At 40.7% G+C, this 20,994-nt stretch overlaps 1 protein-coding gene across 4 annotated transcripts in view; it reads right to left on the bottom strand.

The window, feature by feature from the left end:
• Window positions 1-20,994, bottom strand: part of LOC133653931 (cyclin-dependent kinase 17-like) — a 115,999-nt gene that overhangs the window by 54,281 nt on the left and 40,724 nt on the right. For 3 of the 4 annotated variants that reach the window (XM_062053774.1, XM_062053775.1, XM_062053777.1), the window contains one exon: window positions 3,180-3,313. In XM_062053774.1, coding sequence (XP_061909758.1) covers window positions 3,180-3,313 — 134 coding nt within the window. Of the gene's footprint in view, window positions 1-3,179; window positions 3,314-7,766; window positions 8,543-20,994 lie in introns of those variants that run through there. The other variant, XM_062053776.1, reaches the window with a different exon arrangement.

Raw genomic sequence — 20,994 nt, 5'->3', positions numbered from 1 at the left:
AAAAACATCGGTTTTTATGCATGTTTGAATCGACCTGCGTGTGTGCAGGTGTCCCTAATGTTGTGACAGGGTGAATGTATTTCCTATTTCACAAAGTTTATTTTTGACCGTGTCTGAAAAGAAAAATAACAATGACGACATCAAGATATGTATCTAAACCAGAGATGTCCAAACTTATGAACTGGGGGGCCACATTGGGCTAAAAAAAATGCCGGTACCAAAATGTATTTCAATACTTTTCTAAATAAAGGGGAAAACAATGGCACCATTAGCTTTATTTTAACAAAAAAATCTTACGATACAATAAATATATGTTTCTTATTGCAATCGAAGAACAAATTTGGCCTTAAATAAAATAGTGAACTTACAAGACAATGTGTCTTTCAGTAGTAAGTAAGCAAACAAAGACTCCTAATTTGGCTGTTTACATATACAGTAACATATAGTGTAATTTCCCATTCTATTAGTTTGTCAAAATTATGAGGGACAAGCTGTAAAGAATGTATTATTGATCTCCTTGTTCATTTACTGTTAATATCTGGTTATTTTCTGTTTTAACATGTTACATCTACACTTCTGTTAAAATGTAATAAACACATATTCTTCTGTTGTTTGATACTTTACATTAGTTTTGGATGATACCACAAATTTAGTTACAGGGTCATGCATTAGTCATATTCAAAGTCCTCATGTGTCCAGGGACGTATTTTATTAAGATTTTTTAAAAAGGAAAAAAAAATTGTGATGATAAAAAATATTGATGCAATCATTGTAGTATCGACTAGATACACTATTGTACTTGGTATCATTACAGTGGATGTCAGGTGTAGATCCACCCATGGCATTTGTTTACATTGAGGAGTGCTATCTTTTGTTAGCAGTGACGCCGGTGAGCTATTGTATCCTTCAACGGTGTGTAGTGAAGCATGTTTAGCTATTCCTCGTCATGCAGGTATGATATTTGTAAGTACTCTGTGATTGTGCACTGCCGAACATGCTTCTCTGCTCGTAAAACCAGTAATGCCACGACGTGACGACGGAACGCAGTCATGCCTGTTAAAAAAAAAAGGGAAACTGTATTTTTCCAAAGGGAGTGTAGTACCGTTTTTGATTCATTACCAGTACCGGTATACCGTACAACCCCAATATATATATATATATATATATATATATATATATATATATATATATATATATATATATATATACATGCTGTATGTATACACTACCGTTCAAAAGTTTGGGGTCACCCAAACAATTTTGTGGAATAGCCTTCATTTCCAAGAACAACAATAGACTGTTGAGTTTCAGATGAAAGTTCTCTTTTTCTGGCCATTTTGAGCGTTTAATTGACCCCACAAATGTGATGCTCCAGAAACTCAATCTGCTCAAAGGAAGGTCAGTTTTGTAGCTTCTGTAACGAGCTAAACTGTTTTCAGATGTGTGAACATGATTGCACAAGGGTTTTCTAATCATCAATTAGCCTTCTGAGCCAATGAGCATACACATTGTACCATTAGAACACTGGAGTGATAGTTGCTGGAAATGGGCCTCTGTACACCTGTGTAGATATTGCACCAAAAACCAGACATTTGCAGCTACAATAGTCATTTACCACATTAGCAATGTATAGAGTGTATTTCTTTAAAGTTAAGACTAGTTTAAAGTTATCTTCATTGAAAATAAAGACATTTCAATGTGACCCCAAACTTTTGAACGGTAGTGTATACATACACACATACATGTATGTATATATATATATATATATATATATATATATATATATATATATATATATATATATATATATATATATATATATATATATATATATATATACACACACACACACACACACACACATATAACCATACATATATACACAAATATAAACATACATGTATACAAACACTGTATATACACATACACGCATGTATACACATATATATATATATACACAAATAAACACATATATAGATATATATGTTTATATATATGCATATATGTACGTGTGTGCGTGTTTACATACTATAATAATGTAATGGATATATAATTGATTAGTATTATATTATAGTTGAATATTAAGAGTATGTGAAAGTTCAACTCCAACCTTGTTTACTTCCGTGACAACCTATTTAAAGCTTTGTAATCAATCAGAAATATCAATCAGCTAAAACTCATACATGGATAAGTGTGGAGAGAGTGTTTGCATCTTTCCCATTGTGCATTGCAATGGATTTAAATGGGTGTAATTAAAAAAATGTTATGGTGATGGGACGTTTATTATAATATCCACAAAGTTCAGTGAGCAGGTTGTATTATGTGTGACTGTGTGTTGACTTTTTGGGCTGGTTGAATTAGTTTTTCCTGCACCATGACTAGGAATGGTTGTTTGGATTGGGTCATACGGGTAAATTCTGTTCTTGTGATGTCAAGAAAGTACACATCATGGTCACTCACCTGAGATTCTCATATTATCCACAAGATGGTGACAATTGACCACCTGTTCAACCCCTTGGTATTTAAATTTAAAATGAAAGCACCCTGCACAAATGTTTCTGAATGAAATTTAACTTGTGCCGTCGTCTCGCGGGCCAAACTGAAGATACCGGCGGGCCGCAATTGTGTCCAAACCCTGGCTTACGGGCCAGGGTTTGGACACAATGATTTAAACAGTCTACATTTTTAAAAGACAATTCTGATACTTTTGGAAAGGCTGGGGTGTGGTTTCATTTGCAATCTGGTAACGCCTCCACAAAAGAACATCTTGGAGACACACGCAGAAAGTGTGACTGTGGAGCAACATTTTTCGCAGTTTATACCAAAGCATATCCAATATTAACTAGAGTAGACTACAAGGAAGTGTTTTAAATGTAGATTAATATTATCATAGGTTCCATTTAAAAAGTGGTAGAGATAGGTCAATTTACACCATAATGAATAAAAACATGTATCTGTCTATAACAGTCTAATTGCATTGGTATACTAAGCATCCGACCAAGAGGTGTATAATGACTTATCAGTACATAACTTAGGTTACAACAGTATAATACCTATTAACTTTTACAGCAGTACGCTGTTCAGGTAAAGAGCTCCCCTTTGTAATTAAACGACACCTGCCAGGTGAAAGGAATTACTCACTTGGGAGATCATGGTGTATGACATTGGACTTCCCATACCTCATTAGAGATGCGCCGATGGTTGTTGTTCCTCATGCGGACCCGGACGGGACTCTGGACCTCATCAGAAGACGTTCCCGAAGCCTGGTCGCTCTCTCCATCTGAACCCATTTTCACATTCTCATGGACAATACCTGTAGTAGAGCAAAGAAACTATAACTAAGCAGTTCATGTATTTTTACAATTTTAGTTCATTCCTCCCGTGCCTTCTGTTGTCACAACAACAGAAAATGGTGGGTATTCCTGTTCCAAAGGGTGCTAGTCCGGTAAGTATAAATTGCCATTGGTAAGTTGAGGAGGTTTAGAGATCGATACTACCCTGCATGCAATGGGAGCTTTCTCATCTCTTCTTCATCTGACTCCCCCACCGAAGCTCCTGAATCCATTTGATTAATGAGTCATGGTGCAGAAGACAGGGCCTCCTCCCGAGTGGAGCGTATTCGTAAATGTGTGTGCGTCTCTATTGAGGTTCATGTAACATGCAGATTAGTGGCAGAGCATGTCTGTTTGTGTTGCAGGATGCTGCTTTGGCTGAAGATATGCCAACCATTAAAGTTCACAGCCTTACATGCTGTGTTTTCATGTTTTAAACAATGACCACTAGCAGGGGCTAGAGTGACACAGGAAATAAGAGGAAGGATGGTTTCAGTGGAGATGTGAAGTGATGTGGAAAATAAAATGATGGCAGTGACACATCAGCCATGAGAGATATAAATTAGGGGCCTGACAGCAAAAACGATTTATTATGGAGTGGGACAACACCACCTGAGAGAGATTTTAGGTCATTTGAAAGTCTTTGTCATGTATACAAAAATAAACACAATATACAGTACACAAATTGCTTAGTTTTACCCTCAAAGCTAGAAAAAGAATACTTAATTGTAATTGAAATTAAGTAACAAAATTTATATTTTGTCAAAATGTAATAACTTTTAAATAGTGACTGTTTGTATTTGTGTTAAGCTATTAAAATACATATTTGTTGGTTAATTTCCAACAAACTGCAAGGTTATTTACAAATAAATATAATTCACAATGTTTTTTAGTCTAACTGTAACTTAGGGTGCATTTCCGTTCCCGTTTATAAAGCCCATAGTAAGTGCACAAGTTTGTCGTACAGCATGTTAAGAAACAATGAAAGCTTTGTTTCTCCAATGTGAGTCCCCAACGTGTTGGCAACTTTTGGCAGCTTCTTGGGTCCATTGGTCTATGTTGACAAAAGCAGCTGATAATCATTAGAAAAAACACCAGTCTCTTGCATATTTTCACTGAAAATTACATCCTAGTTAGTTATTATTCTTTACACTCGAAGTATTCTTCTTCTGATAGACTAAAAGCATGAGATACACTTACAGAATTAAATTTCTTTAGAAAGCCGAGAGCCAGTATTAATATCCGACATTATCCCTCATCACCTAAATGGTGAAACACTAAACCTAAGTTAACTGACACCAGAGTAAGGGAAGATATTCATCCGGGATATCTACCTAGTAACAGACACACACATGAACACACGCACATAATAGCACTCAGTGTTTCCCACACATTAATTTATTTGTGGCGGCCCGCCACAAAAGAATTACGTCCGCAACAAATAAAAAATAAATAAAATAAAAACATTTAAAAAAATTAAAAAAATTTTTTTTTTTTTTTTTCTGTCCTGTCCAGCTTCACAGGCAAATCATATAGTTGATGTAGATGCCCATATCGGCTGTTCAAATTTACTTTACAAAAGAGAAGTGTAGGATACTTCTCTTGTTGCCCTATTTGTATTTGACTTTATTAAATGTATTTATATTATCATTTGGTGCAGCCGGGCCGGAGCAGGAGGGGATAGAAAGAGAGAAAAAAGAAGACAGAGGGGGAAATTGTGGGGACGAGAGGGGGATTAGACAGAGAGACAAAAACAACAACAGCAAACACAACAACAACAACAACAATAGAGCAACATCAGCAAATACGACATGTACAAATATGATGGTAAAAGTAATAGCAAATAAGCTGTTAGCGAAAATTAAACACAATACAGAAATTACAATGAGCATTATTACACTACAAATGGAGCAATCAAATACCAATAGAAATAGCGCTATTGATAATGAACAATACCAATACTTTACCTTTATTATCAACAATACAGTAGTTCTAATGCAACAATACATATACGTACGTAATGATAACTTGAGATATGAAAGAATGCAGAAAAATGGAGGGGAAGAAAGAGAAGCAACTTACATTAACCTTGTAGATTGTTATAGTAACAATAGGTTAAGCTTTGTCAGTGAGCTATTTGTTCAGTGGATCAGATGTTTGATGAAGCTCTGTGTATATCTACCACCACTACTGTTTTCTGTTTATTTGTTACTGACTGTGGCAGGACACCTCTGCCTCTGTTTCACTTTATGTTGCTGGTAAATAATATGGTTGTAGTAGTAGGCTAAAGTTAAATTATTTAGTATGCACTAATTAAAGGGGCAGAGCTTTAAGAGACATTTTAGCTTTTATATTTTATAAGATATAGGTTTTGTAAGAACCACAATTAATAAATATATTTCAGTGAATAATTTATTGTTCAAATCTGTTATTATTAATTAGTAAGTATACATTTTTTGAGCCTTTTTAGAGAAAATCATATCATTGTAGTAAATTATGCCAATTACTCGATGGTGTTTTGGTGACCACGCCCATAGCCACGCCCTCACCGCCACAGGTATCTTGGCAGTTTATGGAAAACACTGAGCACTAATAACAACACTTAATAAGTGACAGGCCTTGTCTTGTATGTATAAATGTTGCTTTGTGCTTGGGTAAACAGTCAGGCGATTTGTTAGTGTATGCATGTGTGTCTCATGTACACAGTCTCTGTATTGTTTTGTCATCACACAGCACACATTCCAGAAGCAGGTTCTTCTTTATGCTCCATTTACATTGCAGACAGTAAATGTCACAAGCAATCCCTAGCTTACTTCTAAAAAGCCCTTGAAAGAGTAATAATGTAATGTAGAATTTATTCAGCCTAATATGTTGAGAAAATTGCTCTGGAGCAGAGGTCTTCAACAAGGAGTACCCCTCCAGTTACTGCAAGGTTTTGAAATGTTTGGTAGATTTTGAAAAAAAAAAAAAAAAGTATATATTCCCCAAATTTGTCACACATTTAATGTCTTTAAATACATATTAACAATGATCCATGCACTGCAGTGAACAGATAAATGGGACATTAACATGTAAGGGAGAAGCTAGCTGCAGATGAACTGAATGCCCATTGCTTCATGTCAAATACTTCACATAGCTCTGCAGCTACGCTGATGAAGATTATAGTAATGTCACATTTTAGTTAACTTGTTGGACTTCATTATGTCTCCCATGCAGCACTGTGCTACGGAAGTAAAAATTTACATCATAAAAAGCTCTGAGAGGAGTAACAACAGTCAATATTCGCCGCTCATTTATTTCCACTTTGACTATTGTGATCAGCCCTCATTAAAACTAAAGAATATTAATGTTCATAAAAGCTACAGTGGTTTTTGATTCCTTGCTGGTAAAAGATCTGGGAGGAGTAGCGGAAGTTATCCTTCCTGGCTGCAAGCCTGTATGGGACAATATCTACTACTGCAAAACAACCACTGGGATAAAAGTAAGTGTAAGTGAGGGCTATCTTATTTCATTATTTTATCTGTATGTCTTATATAGTATTATTAGATTCAATGAAATCAGGCATGAGAAAAAAAAGGGCTTTTTTTGTGAAGTCGTGACGTGACAGTGCGAGTAACAGGAGTTAATTTATGTATATTTCAGGTGTAAGATCCGACTTGGGCAAAGCAATATTTAGCACAATTCGTACACGAGGCAAGTGCTTTACAGAAAACTACAAGAAGGCAAAAATAAAATAATCATAAAAATAATCACAATTTAAATTAAAATCATAAAATGTAATCATCATAAGAACAATCAGAAACTAAAAAGACTTAGTAGGACAGGTGACTATTTAACAATAACCAGGAAATATTTTGTACCAGTTTAATTTCTTTACAAGATATACAAGTAGGGGTTCATCGCACCATCATTTTGATGGATAACGTCGAAGACCTCTGCTCGAGAGTAACATGATAGAATATGTAGTCTAAGTCCACATGCAACCTATTAGGCTTCTGTTATTACTACACTTTGAATGGAATCATCCTTTTAAGCCATTTTGGCTCTTAAAGCGAATCAAGCTTGGCATAGAACACCCTCTAAATTTAGAGTGTGCAAGAATAGAAATGCTGCAGCCATTGTGCTGAAAAGTAAATTAGTTTTTAAAATATTCAGAAGAACATCAACGACTGGGAGAAGCATGCAGCTGCACTATAGGAAGGAGCCTAGAAGGAATTTTATTTTCAAATGTGTTGGCTTACATTCAAGAATTAGCATAGTAGACACATTTGAGAAAGGGACATACAATAAGTGAAATAAAATATTATATTTTATGATGATGATGATAAATGATGTTATAATAAAAGACTCAAATGAAAAGTTTGAAAAAGCAATTCCAATTATTAACATCAACGTGGAAGAGAGGGAATCAATAATAGAAAGGATGACACTCACCAATACGGCTTCCCGGAGGACGGCATGAGTCAAGTACACGGAGCATACGGAATGGTGACATCCTCAGTGGGGGGTCCCTCTCCCCCATTCTAACCTCCACAATGCGAGGGTCTTCCAACCTAGGACCACTTGTCGGGCACCCTTTGGAGTTGCCTGATATATCCATTATTCCGGAAGAATACAGTTTTAAAGTCCCACCAAAAAATTAGACCACCCCCGTGTAGTCTTGATGCCCAAGAGTCCCGGACTTCCAGTTTACACACTGCTTAGTAATTCCAGATGGGGCATTCAGTAAAGACCAAGTCTAGTGTTCCGGGAGGAAGGGACAGTATAGGATTGCTAGACCTCTCACAATGCAACAACTCCCTGAGCTCCTACTCCACTTTAGCACTTACCCGTATAGACACTCCCTTTATGTTTCTCTCGTTTTCCCCGCAGTCACACTCTGCTTGCTGACTAAGGAAGGTCAAACAGTACAGACAGGCAAGATGCTGCAGAGACAGTCCAAAAAGACGAGACAAACATGACAGGTGATTTTCCCTTCAAACTCACGAGTCATCTTGGCAAAAGACTTTCCTGTCTTAGCTGTGTGACGCACCCTGTCTCTTCTCTTCACGCCCATGTTGCTTTTTCATTTGCAGTCTGCTGTCCTGTTCGTCTTCTTCCTTTTCTGTCACGTTTCTCTGTCTCTTCCTCTTCTATTCCAGGCAGCACTCTATTCAGACTCTCCCGCTTTCCACTCCCCTCGCTCGATGTCTTCCTCCTTGCCTCTGGCGCTCCTATCAGTGCTTTCAGTGTTGTTAGTCCCCTAACTCCCTCCCTTCACCTTGCCAATACTCTCCTCTTTCTCATGTGATACCAATCTTTGACTCGCTCTCGTTCTCTCCTCTCATCTGTCACAACCGCTCTCCCCTCCCTGCTCCCATCAGTCTGGGTCCAGAGAGGTGCCTGATCAGTCTGTTTCTTGCACTGCTTTTGCATCATTTACCATGTTCTTGTTCTATGTGCATGGGCCTTCTCAACATTATCTTTAGAGAGCAGATAATAAAACCCTGAGGCTTTTCAGTAGCATCTTTGTGCTCATCTTTGCTCTGCTACTTTCTTTCCATCTTCTTCTTTCTTTTCTAACCCCCCCCCCCCCCCCAAAATTGACCTGCAGCACAATCCATTATGGATGGAAGTGCACGTACACACCCAGGCTGACATGCACCACTGTGTATACAGATATTGCGTGACCCTGTAGCGTAGAGAGTGCAGACTATGAGCAAACATGGACGTGTTCATCGTAAGGCTGATGGGAAGCTGCCACATAAAGGGTGCAATAAGAGCTTGTGTCCAACAGGGTTATATGGCGTGAGCAGCGTAGTAAAGGTCCCATTACTTTCCCAGTGTGATTTAATTCCTGTGACAGCAAGGCATCAATCTCCTTGTAAAGCAATGGGCTATTTGCAAAGGGCAGACCTTCTGTGGTAAGCCTGAACAAAGGGTGGGACAATTTCATGGTGGCATACTTGGACACGTTTTCAGTTAACTATGTACCAATTAATGTACTTGTACAAAACTATACTAACAAGTGATCTTAAGTATAGGGATGTTCGGATCAGGGTTTTATGTTGATAACAATCTTCCATGAGTAAAATTGGCTGACACCAATACCACATGTATTAACTGTAAATATTTATTGTTGCATTTGAACAACTGTATTGTTGATAATAAAGGTAAAGTATTGGTATTGTTCATTATCCATCCATCCATCCATCTTCTTCCGCTTATCCAAGGTCGGGTCGCGGGGGCAGCAGCTTAAGCAGGGAAGCCCAGACTTCCCTCTCCCCAGCCACTTCGTCCAGCTCCTCCCGGGGGATCCCGAGGCGTTCCCAGGCCAGCCGGGAGACATAGTCTTCCCAACGTGTCCTGGGTCTTCCCCGTGGCCTCCTACCGGTCGGACGTGCCCTAAACACCTCCCTAGTGAGGCGTTCGGGTGGCATCCTGACCAGATGCCCGAACCACCTCATCTGGCTCCTCTCGATGTGGAGGAGCAGTGGCTTTACTTTGAGCTCCTCCCGGATGGCAGAGCTTCTCACCATATCTCTAAGGGAGAGCCCCGCCACCCGGCGGAGGAAACTCATTTCGGCCGCTTGTACCCGTGATCTTGTCCTTTCGGTCATAACCCAAAGCTCATGACCATAGGTGAGGATGAGAACATAGATCGACCTGTAAATTGAGAGCTTTGCCTTCCGGCTCAGCTCCTTCTTCACCACAACGGATCGATACAGCGTCCGCATTACTGAAGACACCGCACCGACCCGCCTGTCGATCTCACGATCCACTCTTCCCTCACTCATGAACAAGACTCAGAGGTACTTGGACTCCTCCACTTGGGGCAGGGTCTCCTCCGCAACCCGGAGATGGCACTCCACCCTTTTCCGGGCGAGAACCATGGATTCGGACTTGGAGGTGCTGATTTTCATCCCAGTCGCTTCACACTCAGCTGCGAACCGATCCAGCGAGAGCTGAAGATCCTGGCCAGATGAAGCCATCAGGACCACATCATCTGCAAAAAGCAGAGACCTCATCCTGCAGCCACCAAACCAGATCCCCTCAACGCCTTGACTGCGCCTAGAAATTCTGTCCATAAAAGTTATGAACAGAATCGGTGACAAAGGGCAGCCTTGGCGGAGTCCAACTCTCACTGGAAATGTGTCCGACTTACTGCCGGCAATGCGGACCAAACTCTGGCACTGATCATACAGGGAGCGGACCGCCACAATCAGACAGTCCGATACCCCATACTCTCTGAGCACTCCCCACTGGACTTCCCGAGGGACACGGTCGAATGCCTTCTCCAAGTCCACAAAACACATGTAGACTGGTTGGGCAAACTCCCATGCACCCTCGAGGACCCTGCCGAGAGTATAGAGCTGGTCCACAGTTCCACGACCAGGACGAAAACCACACTGTTCCTCCTGAATCCGAGGTTCGACTATCCGGCGTAGCCTCCTCTCCAGCACACCTGAATAGACCTTACCGGGAAGGCTGAGGAGTGTGATCCCACGATAGTTAGAACACACCCTCCGGTTCCCCTTCTTAAAGAGAGGAACCACCACCCCGGTCTGCCAATCCAGAGGTACCGCCCCCGATGTCCACGCAATGCTGCAGAGTCTTGTCAACCAAGACAGCCCCACAGCATCCAGAGCCTTAAGGAACTCCGGGCGGGTCTCATCCACCCCCGGGGCCTTGCCACCGAGGAGCTTTTTAACTACCTCAGCAACCTCAGCCCCAGAAATAGGAGAGCCCACCACAGATTCCCCAGGCACTGCTTCCTCATAGGAAGACGTGTTGGTGGGATTGAGGAGGTCTTCGAAGTATTCCCTCCACCGATCCACAACATCCGCAGTCGAGGTCAGCAGAACACCATCCTCACCATACACGGTGTTGATAGTGCACTGCTTCCCCTTCCTGAGGCGGTGGATGGTGGTCCAGAATCGCTTCGAAGCCGTCCGGAAGTCGTGTTCCATGGCTTCCCCGAACTCCTCCCATGTCCGAGTTTTTGCCTCTGCGACCGCCGAAGCCGCACACCGCTTGGCCTGTCGGTACCTGTCCGCTGCCTCAGGAGTCCTATGAGCCAAAAGAACTCCTTCTTCAGCTTGACGGCATCCCTCACCGCCGGTGTCCACCAACGGGTTCTAGGATTACCGCCACGACAGGCACCAACTACCTTGCGGCCACAGCTCCAATCAGCCGCCTCGACAATAGAGGTGCGGAACATGGTCCATTCAGACTCAATGTCCAGCACCTCCCTCGTGACATGTTCAAAGTTCTTCCGGAGGTGGGAATTGAAACTCTCTCTGACAGGAGACTCTGCCAGACGTTCCCAGCAAACCCTCACAATGCGTTTGGGCCTGCCAGGTCTGTCCGGCATCCTCCCCCACCATCGCAGCCAACTCACCACCAGGTGGTGATCGGTAGAAAGCTCCGCCCCTCTCTTCACCCGAGTGTCCAAAACATGAGGCCGCAAATCCGACGACACAACTACAAAGTCGATCATGGAACTGCGGCCTAGGGTGTCCTGGTGCCAAGTGCACATATGGACACCCTTATGTTTGAACATGGTGTTTGTTATGGACAATCTGTGACGGGCACAAAAGTCCAATAACAAAACACCGCTCGGGTTCAGATCCGGGCAGCCATTCTTCCCAATCACGCCTCTCCAGGTTTCACTGTCGCTGCCAACATGAGCGTTGAAGTCCCCCAGTAGAACGAGGGAATCACCCGGGGGAGCAGTCTCAAGTACTCCCTCGAGTGAATCCAAAAAGGGTGGGTACTCTGAGCTGCGGTTTGGCGCGTAAGCGCAAACCACAGTCAGGACCCGTTCCCCCACCCGAAGGCGGAGGGAAGCTACCCTCTCGTCCACCGGGTTGAACTCCAACATGCAGGCTCTGAGCCGGGGGGAAACAAGAATTGCCACCCCAGCCCGTCGCCTCTCACTGCCGGCAACGCCAGAGTAGAAGAGAGTCCAGCCCCTCTCGAGAGAACTGGTTCCAGAGCCCTTGCTGTGCGTCGAAGTGAGTCCGACTATGTCTAGTCGGAACTTCTCCACCTCGCGCACTAGCTCAGGCTCCTTCCCCCCCAGCGAGGTGACGTTCCACGTCCCAAGAGCTAGCTTCTGTAGCCAAGGATCGGACCGCCAAGTGCCCTGCCTTCGGCTGCCGCCCAGCTCACATCACACCCGACCTCTATGACCCCTGCTATGGGTGGTGAGCCCATTGGAGGGGGAACCCACGTTGCCTCTTCGGGCTGTGCCCGGCCGGGCCCCATGGGGACAGGCCCGGCCACCAGGCGCTCGCCATCGTGCCCCACCTCCGGGCCTGGCTCCAGAGGGGGGCCCCGGTGACCCGCATCCGGGCGAGGGAAATCTGGGTCCATAGGTTTTATTTTTCATTGAGGTCTTCGAGCTGCTCTTTGTCTGATCCCTCACCTAGGACCAGTTTGTCTTGGGAGACCCTACCAGGGGGCATAAAGCCCCCGGACAACATAGCTCCTAGGATCATTGGGACACGCAAACTCCTCTACCACGGTAAGGTGGCAGCTCAGAGAGCATTTGTTGCATTTGAACAACTGTATTGTTGATAATAAAGGTAAAGTATTGGTATTGTTCATTATCAATAGCGCTATTTCTATTTCTGTTGGTATTTGTATTGCTCCATTTGTGGTGTAATAATGCTCATTGTCATTTCTGTATTATTTTTTATTTTCGCTAACTGCTTATTTGTTATTACTTTTACCATCATATTTGTACATGTCGTATTTGCTGATGTTGCTCTATTGTTGTTGTGTTTGCTGTTGTTGTTTTTGTCTCTCTGTCTAATCCCCCTGTTGTCCCCACAATTTCCCCCCCTGTCTTCCTTTTTTTCTCTTTCTATCCCTTCCTGCTCCGGCCCGGCTGCACCAAATGATAATATAAATACATTTAATAAAGTCAAATAAAAATAAGGCAACAAGAGAAGTATCCTACACTTCTCTTTTGTAAAGTAAATCTGAACAGCCGATATGGGAATCTACTATATGATTTGCCTGAGAAGCTGGACAGGACACAAAAAAAAAAAATAAAGTACATGTTTTCATTATACAGTATTTATGGTAAGTGATATCAGTTTAACAATATCAATACAACATTTTAAACCACTTCCTTATTCTCTTTTATTACATTGAATTGTTTAATCACAATAAAGTCAATTGTACACAATGCCTCAACCAAAGTAATAATTCGTACATTTTTGCCCTCAAAGTCCTCCTGCATCCAGGGAACTTCAATTTGTGAATATGAAAATAAACATCTAGACTTTTTCAAATACGTATTTCTTGTATTGTTTCAAGCTAAGCTTAGTGATTAGCATGTTTGCTCCTGGCATGTTTAGCCTTGTCATCCAGTGATAATAATACTTAAGATACTAAGAAATTATGTATATTTGCCACAATGGAGTTATTTATATCAACTAAGCTGGTAACCACGTCTGTCAGTCTAGTGACCAAAAAATAAAGTTTCAATCAGAGGTGATTGCACATTTTTTTCAAAACAATTGGCCAATACTGATCGGTGGCTGATCGGTCGGAACATCCTGGCGGTAGATAAAAAAACATTCTTATCACAATTTACTTATTTAAAAAAGGGGGCAAGTACACACTGTTGCGTCTAATATTTGTAAGACACATTTGAAAGAGAATGCCAGTATTCCAAACAACAAATGATTCACATGTTCTCACAAGTACTCGCTGTCTTGCAGGGCTGTGTTATACATATTTAGAAGTGATAACTTAGGAACCAAGTAGATTATTTTAATAAAAGAAAGTACATTGATAAACAGTAAATAATAAATAAATAATTACAACTGCATTTTAACTACAGTCTATTTTGTACACTTCTTCGTGTTCTGTTCTGTGCAAGATTCGACACCGCTCTTAGTTCAAGCCCTGGTCGAGTCATGCCAAAGACTATAAAAATGGGACCCATGGCACTCAGCATCAAGAGTTGGAATTGGTGGTTAAATCACCAAAATCACCAAAATGATTCCCCTCACCTCCCAGGAGGTGGAACAAGGGGATGGGTCAAATGCAGAGGTTATTTTCACCACACCTACTGTGTGTGTGACTATCAGTGGTACTTTAACTTTTTAACTTTAACACATATATCTGCTTAATCAGTTACAAACATTTTTGTTATATTCTTTGGCCTAAGATTCGATCCGATTTTGAGTCCTGTTTTGATACTTTGACAATAGATACATATATACAGTATATATATAAATTATTATAAAACTAAAAATGTTTTATATCAAGTAACTAAAGTACACAAAGTAAAACATTTTATAAAGCTTATCTTATTCCATTTTGAATTTGCTAAATTGTTTTGAAGAAGATGATAAATTATATTTGTTGATTAGATACTACATAAATATTTTTTTAAACAAAATATTGTGGCTAGTGCACAATAACTAAAAAAAAGCAATTAGTACAAATGGCTCTCATTTAAATTATTTGGGTTTTCCCTTTAGAGCTTTTCCTGTCTCCAAAGGCTTACTACTTAAAGGCCTACTGAAATGAATTTTTTTAATTTAAACGGGGATAGCAGATCCATTCTATGTGTCATACTTGATCATTTCGCGATATTGCCATATTTTTGCTGAAAGGATTTAGTATAGAACAACAACGATAAAGTTCGAAACTTTTGGTCTTTGATAAAAAAAAGCCTTGCCCCTACCGGAAGTAGCGTGACGACACCGGAGGAAGGGCTGCTCACATTTGCCCATTGTTTACACCAGCAGCGAGAGAGATTCGGACCGAGAAAGCGACGATTACCCCATTAATTTGAGCCAGGATGAAAGATTTGTGGATGAGGAACGTGAGAGTGAAGGACTAGCGTGCAGTGCAGAACGTATCTTTTTTCGCTCTGACTGTAACTTAGGCACAAGGGCTCATTGGATTCCACACTCTCTCCTTTTTCTATTGTGGATCACGGATTTGTATTTTAAACCACCTCGGATACTATATCCTCTTGAAAATGAGAGTCGAGAACGCGAAATGGACATTCACAGTGACTTATCTCCACGACAATACATCGGCGAAACACTTTAGCTACGGAGCTAACGTGATAGCATCGGGCTCAAATGCAGATAGAAACAAAATAAATGAACCCCTGACTGGAAGGATAGACAGAAAATCAACAATACTATTGAACCATGGACATGTAAATACACGGTTAATGCTTTCCAGCTTGGCGAAGATTAACAATGCTGTTGCTAACGACGCCATTGAAGCTAACTTAGCAACGGGACCTCACAGAGCTATGATAAAAACATTAGCGCTCCACCTACGCCAGCCAGCCCTCATCTGCTCATCAACACCTGTGCTCACCTGCGTTCCAGCGATCAACGGAAGGACGAAGGACTTCACCCGATCATCCGTGCGGTCGGCGGCTAGCGTCGGCTAGCGCGTCTGCTATCCAATTAAGTCCTCCTGTTTGTGTTGCTACAGCCAGCCGCTAATACACCGATCCCACCTACAACTTTCTTCTTTGCAGTCTCCATTGTTCATTAAACAAATTGCAAAAGATTCACCAACACAGATGTGCAGAATACTGTGGAATTTTGAGATGAAAACAGAGCTTTTTGTATTGGCTTCAATGGGCTCCAAATACTTCCGCTTCAACTGTTGACGTCACGCGCAAACGTCATCATATCGAAACGTTTTCAGCCGGAAGTTTGCCGGGAAATTTAAAATTGCACTTTATAAGTTAACCGTTAACCGTATTGGCATGTGTTGCAATGTCAAGATTTCATCATTGATATATAAACTATCAGACTGCGTGGTCGGTAGTAGTGGGTTTCAGTAGGCCTTTAAGGTTGTAAATAATAACAAAAAACAAACAAATGATTTTGTATTATAAGAACAAGAAATAAAAAAAATATTGATCTCATCACTTTAGTATTGTTTATAAACTGATAGTTCATTAGGTATCGATAGTACTGACATTTGGATCGATCACCCCTATTTTACATTGACACCTTAGCTGCTCAGCGTGTTTGTGTAGCATGCGTTGCCATTTCTTTCCTCTAGTCATCCAGTGATAATGTAACTTAGAAGAAACTTAGTTAAATTTCCACCGTGGCATTCCTTTTGTTGCAGCTTGCTCTCAATTCGAGCCAGTGTTCTGGCAAGATGCATAGCCTCCTGGAATTCATGCAACTCTTGCAAGTGTGTAACAGAGAATCCAGAAATGTTATTGAGCGTGCATCCCTTTCGAAGGAATCTTTTACGACAATTTTTAGCTGTGTTAACACTGAAAATACTGAAAACACTGAAAATACCTACTCAGTGGCCTAGTGGTTAGAGTGTCCACCCTGAGATCGGTAGGTTGGGAGTTCAAACCCCGGCCGAGTTATACCAAAGACTATAAAAATGAGACCCATTACCTCCCTGTTTGACACTCAGCATCAAGGGTTGGAATTGGGGGTTGAATCACCAAAAATGATTCCCAGGCGCAGACACCGCTGCTGCTCACTGCTCCCTTCACCTCAAATGCAGAGAATAATTTCCCCACACCTAGTGTGTGTGTGACAATCATTGGTACTTTAATTTAAAAATTAAAAAACAGCTGCAGTAAAGGCTCTGCAGCTCATCAGTCGATCGCAGATCAGTTAAAAAGCAAATCTGACCCAATCTGACCCCATGATTGGGACATCTCTTCTGTATATGTTTTCTGTATTACCCTTAACATACGATTTATTATGGTATACGTATCAATATCCCTTTTTCCAATTACTTTTTTTTGTTTTACTTCATTAGAGCATTAGAGTTAGATAATAAAGTCAAAGTGACTTTTTGAATCTGCACTGCAACCACATAATTTCCCCATTGCGGAATAAATCAAGTCTATCCTATCCTATTCTATTATATACAAGGAAGTGTTACGAGAACTAGAATTTCCAAGGCTGCATGACGCCAAAATATTATCAAAGTAGATTTCACAAACTTAAAAAAACTACAACATTTAAAGTGATTCTCACTCCTGCAAGTTAAAACTTCATCACCCGTTTGCCAAAACTGATGTACTTGAGACTATTGCACAAGAAACAGTTGACAATGTTCAACCTAATGACTGCGATTTCATTATTTGCTTAATAAGTAAATATTGGACTAATCCAAAGTATATTTGCTTAATGTAAAAGTTGAAACAATATATTTAAACAGATTCCAAGAGCTGTCTAGCAAAACAAATACGTTAAAGAAGTATATTTGCTTAGTGTGGTGTCGACAAGCTTTTATACTGCAATGACTGACATATTGATGTAGAGTTCTGCATCCTTGAGCTGCGCACTGTTCAAAAGTCAAGGACAAAAAAGTCGCCATTAACCTCTTCAACCTTCAACAACGCCTATATTTGATTAATCAAAAATGTTTTTTTACTCAGCAACAACCTCTAATAAATAATGGGTTTTTTTATTACAGTAAAATTTGTATTCACAATATTATTTAGCATTTTCAACCATATGTAACACAGCCTTCCTCCAGACAGGAGAGATGTTAGAAATCAAAGAGCATAGAACGTCCCAGAGGAACACAAGCATGCATATAGTGGCTAGAGGGCTGGAGAGAGGGCCAATTTAGACTACAGTAATTACCTCTGAACCTTTTATCTGCATCTGTGGAATCTTATTATTATTTAATTACTGGCTCTTGAGGGTCTACTGTAAGCTATTAGTTCCATATACTGTATGCTAGTCCCCAACGCCTCCACCCCGTCTTATAGTGTCAAAAAAGGAAAATGTTTTGAGAAATACAAATACCATTGATAATACTTTGATTTCCCTTTTATTGCATGATACTTTTACCTATGTGTTTACCAGTTAAAAAAATTAAAGGTGCTGTTTGCAACTTCCTCACAGTTACATTTTTCAAAGCAAAAAATATAACACGAACACCACTGGCTAGTTTGTGATAACATTAGAGGTTTAACAGAACACATTTGTTTGAAAATTGTCTATATTTTTCACAATTACAAATTTTTGAGTAATAAAAAATGTTACCGACCCGAATAAAGTGATTGACGTTTACTGTGGTCACTCACCCGGTCTTGTCAAAACGTACGCGCAGGGATCGCGTGCACACATACAAAAGCAGTCCAAGAGAAGCAACAAACAATTTGCAGTCATGTTGTTATGATAGAATATACATTTAATGACAGCTAACGCTAGCTATCTCTCCCAGAGCGACCTGGAGACTGCTATCCACGCCTTTATCACACGGCTGGACAATAACAACTCACTGTACGCTGGCATTGAGCAGGCATCACTCCGCCGTTTGCAACTTCAGCAAAACGCGGCTGCCCGTCTCTTTACCAGCACCAAAAAACGCGAGCACATCCCCCCAGTCCTGGCCTCACTCCACTGGCTCCCTGTCCATCACCGCATTGATTTTAAATTACTTTTAATTGTTTTTAAATCCCTAAATGGCCTGGCCCCACAATACTTGACCGAGTTTCTGCACCATCACACCTCGTCTAGAGCCCTAAGGTCAGCTGACCAAATGCTGTTGGCGGTCCCCAGATCCAGGCTAAAGACCAGAGGGGACAGAGCCTTCTCCGTTGCCACCCCTAAGCTCTGGAACAGCCTTCCCCTCCACATTAGGTCAGCCAAGAGCCTGGGGGTCTTCAAAACCCTTTTTAAGACCTACCTCTTCTCGCTGGCCTTTAACCTGAGCTGAGCCGCCCACTAGGCCACCATTTCTAGTGCCTCTCCCCACCCCATTTTGCTTTACTTTTTTTTAAATTTGTCGCACTTTTATTATTTCATTATTTTTATCTTGCAATTTCACTTTTTATTTGAACCCTTTTACCGTATTGCTTTTACAATATCTTGTTTAGCTCATTCATTGTTTATGTTCTTTGTTTGTTTTATTTTTTTGCTCTATGCTTTTTAACCTGTAAAGCACTTTGGTCCAATTTTTTTAAAATGTTGTAAACGTGCTATATAAATAAAGTTGTCTTGCCTTGCCTAGCTATCCAAGTTACTGTTATTAGCTAACAACGCCTAAAGCTAATGCGCGTGCATGTGTTACATACGTACGTAATTACGTCATTGGGTACGAGCAGCTGTAAGAGAGCGGGATATACTGTGTAAAATACAACGGAAAGTTGGCACCCTCTAGGCATCTGACTAAATGTTGCAAACAGCCCGTTAAAGCATGTGTACTTTTTGGGGAGCTTGAGAGCCTTACGACTGCTATCGGAAAAACTTCTATTTTCCACCGACACATTTATCCAAGCCTTCATTGTGTCATTTAAGTCTTCTGCAATATGTTTGTGTCTTTTGGACTGTTGTCGTAATCAATTTACAGGCCTATCCTTGGTTTGTTCAACCTAATAATTGGTCTAAACCTTCAAACTACCACCGAGGTTGTGTGGTATGTTGATATTTGTGACAATAGCTTAGCCTTTTCTCTAGTTAAAGTGTTTCTTCATCATGCACTTTATCAACTAGGTGATCAAATCGTAACACCACTTTCAAAAGTCGCACAATACTCTATATAAACTATTCCATAACATGTGCGCATTAATAAAAATGTAAACAACAAAAAAAAAAACTGTTCTAACTATAACATCCGGATTGTATACATTTTTATGAGTTATTCATTCAACGATTAATCGAAGCAACAGAGTATAAATCAAAGCTTTTTTCTAACTGAAACAATTGTAATTGTAGTTAATGCTATCGTTATCAAATCCAGTCAGCTGCGAGTGAACAATATTACATTGAGCAAATGAGCAGTGGGGAATAAGGACAGCAGTTAATGCAGTATTAATGCATTAAATACAGGGCCAAGAAAAGGTCACAATGTACACATGGAGTGTAGTGGGGGTTTAATTTTTCTAAATTCTGCTCTCTTCTGGAGGTGAAATGGCATCTAGATATGTTTGTATGAAAAGAAAAAATCATTTGGAGAAGTAAAAAAAGGGGATAATATACAATAAATAAGCAGACAGTTTCAACTACAGTGGGTGTCAGCCCATTTACCAACAAATTAATCACAAACCTGTTATAACCGCTCTGGTTGTTGGCCAGCTCTTCTAACATACAGGGCATGAAAGCTATAACACCACAGTGAGGCCCACTTACACAGATGAAAAAGTGCATTCAAATGAATACTCGTACGGAGGGCTGGAGTGGGTTAGCAAATGACTGAGGGAGGAGACTAGGAGAGTGCAGCAGAAAAGTGAGATTGCGTCGTCATCATGTCGCTCCATAAAAGGCTGCAACGTGCTCTGGCTGCTGAATGGCACACAGTGAGTCAGCGAGACCAACCAGTGGGTTGATACACATGCACACGCATTAACACACACACCTTATCAGTGTATTAATAATGGAGTAGCATTAGTTCTGGCTACTGCATCAAACTCGATTCTTTTTTGGCTTTTCTGCCCTAAGAGATTTTACAGAAAGATGTCACATTGTGCATAGCCGTCTTCTGCACTTGCAAATTACGACTTTCCTTCCTACAGAAACCTCATTTCATAATAGTCTTGTAGACCTGCTTGGTCATAAATAATACATGAGTAACTTCACCCATCTTTGTTCGTATAGAAGGGTGACAGTGCCATAATGATCACAGAATGTGTCATTGGCTTTTGGGGTTTTCAATGATGATATAAAACCAAAGCTCTTGTTTCAACACTTAC

This window comes from Entelurus aequoreus, linkage group LG07 (assembly GCF_033978785.1).
Source record: "Entelurus aequoreus isolate RoL-2023_Sb linkage group LG07, RoL_Eaeq_v1.1, whole genome shotgun sequence".
In the NCBI taxonomy this organism is placed as follows: domain Eukaryota; kingdom Metazoa; phylum Chordata; class Actinopteri; order Syngnathiformes; family Syngnathidae; genus Entelurus; species Entelurus aequoreus.
The sequence above is the reverse complement of the archived record's forward strand: the minus strand, read 5'-3'. Positions and strand labels throughout refer to the sequence as shown.